Raw genomic sequence first — 6,499 nt, 5'->3', positions numbered from 1 at the left:
CTGCAGCTTTATAACTATCAAATATCCAAGTTTAAGTATTAAAAGGTTACGATGTTAGATATACCTTATGATTTGATTTTCCTTCCTTGGATACAAATTTTTCCTGAAAAAAAAGTAAATTAATAAATGCCAAGTGCAAGAGAGTACCATGCAAAAAGGACACTATGAGCATGTTGTATTCCTTCAGTCCTGGTGAGAGTGTAATGTCTGGTTAATTTAATAAAACTTTTACAAGTGTAATTTGCAACTGTAGCTATTGTTTTCAGACTTCAACACAATGGCTACACTTTTAAATCACAATATTGTAAAAGTTTTATTTATTAAATTGACCCCTCACTCAATAAACTGTACATTTATATTCTCAAACATCCAGGCTCTCAGCCATCACTAAATAAACCCTTGTGTATGCAGCTCAAATTATTCATAACAAATATCATAACAAAGTACCAGAGTGATGTCCTAGTCAACTATAAGAGTGCTCAATGGTTCAACTAGAAACCACATGTGCTCATTCAAGAACGAAGATTACAAGCATGCAATGGAACTCAGCAAATATATTTGGAACTTGAAACTAGATAAGAACGTGAAATATACCATTAAATGGTGCAAAGCAAAGCAAGCAAAATCGTACACAAACATCACCAAGAAATGTAATTTGTGCTTGTTGGAGAAATACTTTATAATTTGTAAACCAGATATGTCTACCCTGAACAACAGAAATGAGCTACTCTCGGTTTGCAGAAACAGAAGAAATTTCTACTAAACACTGCCCCAATTTGATTATTGTTTTTGTCACAAAATTGACATGTTTTAAACACCACTTACTTAGCGTTATGAAGCGCATGTGCACCATACGCCACGTGCCACGCATAGTATTTATTGCTCTGTTTTCCCTATATCTTTGATTGTAACCGTTACTTTTGGCAGTTGCCTTCCACAATTATTAGGCCATACATCAACCTTCACTTTGGTTGAATTTTTAAGCTCTACGATATTTGTTTGGTTAAAAAATTCCAGACTGAAGCAAGAACTTTCTTAGAGGTGGGATGGGAAATAAGGGGGCAATGGTAATCAATATCCAATGTTAGGGGAAAATGGGCAAACCTGGAAGGAGATTTGGGCTGTGTGGTTCTTTTGGGTCAGAAAGTGACAAGAAAATAGCTGGACTAGCTTCAAATGGTACTTTTTGGTAAAATCTTTAAATCATTAACAGTAAGAAAAAGTTGACAGCATTCCCAGCAGATGAATGTACCTTATTAACGATGAAGGCAAGTCGGGTGGCTGCTTCATCCAGCCAGCCCACAGATTTGAGATAATCAATATAATCTTCTGTGTTCTCTGGTTCCAACTGTCACAAAAATGTTAAGAATTAAAACAGGTAATTACAATTTAAGTTGGATGAACTGGGTTACAGCAGCTGCAATGATTTCATTTGACATTATCACCAGTAACTAAAGTACCAGTCTGTTTGCTGCAACAAGACACATCAATGGTTCTAAAAACCAGCTAGATCATAAAGCATACATAATTTTAATTATATTGTGTTTCAATTATTTCATCTCTGGCTCAGACTTTTATTTCCCTTTGTTTCAACCGCATTTTGACAGATCACCATACTAAAAAAAAGGAAAATAAAATTGACCGGAAGGATAAAATTGAACCACAACATATACACTGGACTTAAGACATATTTAAAAACTAATTAAGTGACAACACAAATTACTCAACATTTCTCATTAAGGACACAAAAATAATAGCAGCAGATTAGTGTACTGACTAGTACTCAAAATGCATGGTGTTATTGCATACCTGGGCAAATTAAGATCAGGGTAAACAACCCTAAGGTATCCTAATTTTATCACCAAAACGTAAGGGACTAGCTTAAGCCACTTTCAACAGCCAGTGGAACCTTGTTAACCCTCTAAGTCCCAATATTCACATACAAAATTCTCCAAACTGATCTCTATACATTACCATAAAGAATAAGTTGAGAGAATTTGGTAGAAGATCAAAGGATTTTCTCTTTAGGTGATTATTTCATTAATTCTCACATCCTTTCCTCTTGATTGTGTGTTGACATTGTTACGAGAAAATTGATGTTGGTCACTTTTGGACTAAAAGGGTTAAAATGGACAGCATGCCAAAATGGGCACCTAGAGACTGTTAAGTCCCTAACTTTCTAAACTTCTTTTAGTTGACTCTCTATAAGGCAGACATCTCTCCAAAATGTACATGAAGTAAAACCACCCAGCAGGGAGGGAGAAGAAAGAGTAAGAATCCACAATGATTTGCAGGAAGACAAAAAAAGATTCGCTATAATCAGCAAGCAAAGCTACAATGCAAGGCAACACTAGCAAAAGAGCACACAAGGGGCCCTGCAATTCCCCAAGGGCCACCCCGGCCGTAGGTCACGCACTGGAGTGGAAGGAGACCGCTGGCCAACTCCCTCGAGTTTAACTTTGCCTAAATGATATTTAGCCACATAAATGGACAAGGAGTCCCAAAGGTCTCCATTGACTCACCTTTAAGTACCTCCTGTACACTCTGACAGCAGTCTCCGGAATATGATACTTTCGCACAAACTTGAGATAAAGAGGCCAAATACGACGATGCTGGGTTATAGGAAGTGCTCTCAAAGCTCGATCAAAAGTCCGCCTTGTTCTCGTCACTTTACACTGATCAACTAAGAACTGGCAGTAGTCTATCCAGATTCTTGGCATCTGATAAAAACAAACATTCACCCAGTCAGTCAAATTAGGTGGCTTAAGTATGGCATTTCTTGGTGTTGCAGAAACTATGTTTGGTTAGGTATTGTGCTGTGTTATGAATACTTAACACTGTCTCCAGTCTTTTGTATTACATTTTGGTGATTACACCATCCAAAACACAGAGAAGCTACCTAAATTATACATGCCTTTTCTTTCTGCAGCAAAAAAAGGAATGAAGGAGAGAAATGTAGACTGTAACCTCACCTTTAGTGTAATCTTCACAGGAGGGCAACATTTCTGAAAATTTACAGTGTTTTGTACAAAAAGCTGTATAAATCCTCCAAAACTTAATCCCAGAAGCCACAAATTGACCTGAATTCATATGTTGTCCTCTTTCCATGTTATAAACCATAGTCATTAAAACTGGTTGTGTCCAAATAAAAGCATTGAGCCTAAACAAAACACAAAACTTTTGGTTGAGCTAGAGAGAGACAATTTGGAACGCATCTTCTTCCAAAAACGAAAAAGTCCATGTCTGTTCTCACATTCAGCTAGGAACCATGTCAAGCAAACCATGCAGCTTGGCCTTAAAAATCATGACTACAAATAAAAACTCTCAAATAAATTACTCTCCCTGAAATTTTCCTCTGAGCACAGCCTTGAGGAGGTGTGTGATGGGTACATATAGATCCCCCTCCCTGCCCCAACTTTTTCTTATGGACTTAACAAACCACTAAGACATTGATTAATAAATGTCATCATAGAGTCAAATGATGCACACAACATGTCTCTCTGAAGTTACTTTTTGCAGGGTTCATACCGAATTTTAGATCCAAACTACAAGACTTTTTCCAGACTTTTTTCCAAAACAATAATTCATTTCCAGACTCAAGGTTATCAAATAGGTGATCAATAGAGATCTTACAAAAATGTAGGAACAAAGCTTTTTTCATGGTGCACTGCAAACAAACAGGCAATATTGAATAAGATTTTACCAAAACAAAATCAAATTCACTTATAAAGAACTTGTTGTAGCTTTGAAAAAAAAAAAAAAACTCAAGACTTTTTACCATTTTTTTCCAAACTTTATCTCTATTTTCCAGTCTTTTTCCAAGTCTGGAAAATTGCTGGGCAAATTTCAAGACTTTTTCAAGAACTCAAGACTCTGTGTAAACTCTGTATTTGCTGTTGTAATGATTTATTATGAATTACAAATTAGTTAGACCCTTTAGTATACTTACTTTGTGCATAAAAACAAGTGATCTCTCAAAGGCATTGTTTATATCCTCATATGTGGGGTCTGTAATAGGCCTGAAAAAAGAAGTCCATACACTTGATTCACAAACACACATTACAGTAAAAGAAGACATTCACAAGAAGATATAATCTCTGTTTTTTTTTTTTACATAAGAAAATACCTACCTTCCCCTTACTTGTCGTCTTCTCTCTCTGAGATAAAGATACCAAAGTTTGTAACTGAAAAAGAAATAAAATGCAGACAAAGTTACTTAAGTAAGTTTTAACCTCCACTTAGCTGGAAAAATGCTACTTTTTTATTTACTGTCGCTTATTGCATGGGATACAATGTGCTTTCAACATTGCTGATCCTAGATGTACTGAATGTAACGACATCTGGTAGGAAATTATCTAAATCTCCAAAAAACTCTCCATACAGCTAGGCTCAGTGGAGTGACCCAAGATTTTTCTCAGTCTTTGTTTTGAACTCTGAAAATGGCAACAGCTTTGAACGTCTCTTTTACCATGGTTATGCTTTGATCGAAAAACCCTAAACATAATGTCCAAGCCAACAATAATATGCCATTTCCAAGTTCCAAAGTATCTCGCTTTCAACACCAGGTTAAGTGCAACACGTTTCTTGTGAAAATGAGTTTTATTTGAAGATGAGAATAAAACATCATTTTCAAATCAATGGCTTTAAAATTAGCCTCACTTTGAAACAGAGGCTTGGGGCAAATTGGAAATGTCCTTAGTTTGATGGTTTAGTAAGGAGTCATCAGAGCTGATGCTGACTTTTGACCTAAAGAGACTTTTTCATCTTCTCAGTTGTTCTTTCTGTTTTTCCCAACAGATCACAAATTTTCAAAAAGTAGGTCTCTGTGACATAATCACTTCTTTTCTTCTTTTAGTGATGTACACATACTGTGCATATACCTTCCAGGAAGCTCTTTCAGAGCACGTTCATAGAGAAGATTCAGGGCTGTGTTGGATCCTTTTTTAGCTTTGTGTTCTATGTATCTCATCCAAAACTTAACAGAATAGGGGCTGCGAATTATTTCCTCTTCATAGGGAAGATCTTCTTCTTCCTGAAAGAAACAAACGCAAATGAATTCTATAAAATCCCAGATATTAGCCATCTATCTTTGCGAAATCGCAAAGAAAGAGAACAAGTTACTGTGTGAATTTGGAGCTTATGTCCTAGTGAGGATGGCCTTGACAAGCATAACAGGACGTAACTAATCGATAGAAATCGATCATCGAAAATGTAATCGATTAATCGATAATACTCGATAGTACTCGATATTTGTTGATTGATTAGTCAATTTAATCGATTAAAATCGATAATCACAAATTTTTTGTCCCATCTATGGAAATCGAAAATCAAAAACGTGATCTGATCTTATCATAACACTGCGTAACACCTACCTTCGAGCTTACCTTCGAATCCGCTTTGTTGATAAAGATGATGTTACTTCTTTCTCCAATGGCAGCTACTTTTCTTTTTTTTTTTTTTTTTTACCAGGATCACTGCTGTAAATTTGTTCTCTAGAATCGTCAGAATCGTGGTAAATAACTGGAGTCACTAATGTAGAAATTGGCAAACTGTCGTCCGTTCTCCAAGAATTTAGAAGGGTATTGTTCGAGCGCTTATTGGGAGACACGGATGGTGGCTTCGGAGCGCGACTAATCTTCGTCTATTTTCTTTTCGATCATTGTCGAACAAATTGATAAAATCGATAGCTAATTACAGAAATCGATCAAAATCGAAAATCACAAAGACACGAGTGATCGATTTCTATCGATTTCCGACATTAATCGATTGATTAGTATCGATTACGATCGATTACGTTCAATTTCTTTCGAGTATCGTAAATATCGATTAGTTACGCCCTGAGCATAAGCATCAACAAAAGAATATCAAAAGCCAGTGTTCATCTTGCATTTATGCTTTATGCATTTATGCACTTATGTTACAGCCATCCTTGCTTCTAGCACATAAGATTCTTATGCTCAAGCTTATTCTTGTGTTATGCTTACTCTTATGTTTATGCTTAGGCTTGAGCTTGCATCCCTAGGGCGGCAAGGGGCTATTTAAGCCATTAATGATATCAGTAACATAACCTTTTCCAAGTGTGCACTCATGTCCCCTTTAAAAGAAGCTTGTAATTTCGCGGGTTAAACCAGGCCTGATTGGTGTAAACAGGGACCAGACAAGACTAATAATAATATACTGATGGAATTAACTAAATAAAAGCGTTATATTTTATAAGCTTAACTCTGATTGTATGTCCCGAATGCATAGCATGCAGTTTTGTTGACAAATATGAAAAGTTAAAATAATTATACTCACTATGATCAGATTCCTGGATGTTACTGGCATTCTAAATCCACAGGGTTCACCTGCAACTACACTATCTTTACACCAGTTTAACACAAATTTACCAAAGCTAACACGCGAGGTGAAAACTCTACTCCATGCAAGCCGAAGCCGCACAAACTGACAGAATCGTCGCCATTACGAACTTTCAGAGCCAGCGTGCAGAATCCAGCGG

General features: G+C 36.4%; 1 protein-coding gene across 1 annotated transcript in view; it reads right to left on the bottom strand.

The window, feature by feature from the left end:
- Nucleotides 1–6,455, bottom strand: part of LOC140939185 (pre-mRNA-splicing factor SYF1-like) — a 20,978-nt gene extending 14,523 nt beyond the window's left edge. The window contains exons 1-7 of the mRNA XM_073388755.1: nucleotides 6,298–6,455; nucleotides 4,881–5,032; nucleotides 4,131–4,184; nucleotides 3,950–4,019; nucleotides 2,523–2,720; nucleotides 1,253–1,348; nucleotides 65–103 (exon numbers count right to left, since the gene is read on the bottom strand). Coding sequence (XP_073244856.1) covers nucleotides 65–103; nucleotides 1,253–1,348; nucleotides 2,523–2,720; nucleotides 3,950–4,019; nucleotides 4,131–4,184; nucleotides 4,881–5,032; nucleotides 6,298–6,327 — 639 coding nt within the window. The 5' untranslated portion in view covers nucleotides 6,328–6,455. The remainder of the gene's footprint in view (nucleotides 1–64; nucleotides 104–1,252; nucleotides 1,349–2,522; nucleotides 2,721–3,949; nucleotides 4,020–4,130; nucleotides 4,185–4,880; nucleotides 5,033–6,297) is intronic.
- Nucleotides 6,456–6,499: the final 44 nt, after the last annotated feature.

Source organism: Porites lutea, chromosome 5, assembly GCF_958299795.1.
Source record: "Porites lutea chromosome 5, jaPorLute2.1, whole genome shotgun sequence".
Taxonomy (NCBI): domain Eukaryota; kingdom Metazoa; phylum Cnidaria; class Anthozoa; order Scleractinia; family Poritidae; genus Porites; species Porites lutea.
The sequence above is the reverse complement of the archived record's forward strand: the minus strand, read 5'-3'. Positions and strand labels throughout refer to the sequence as shown.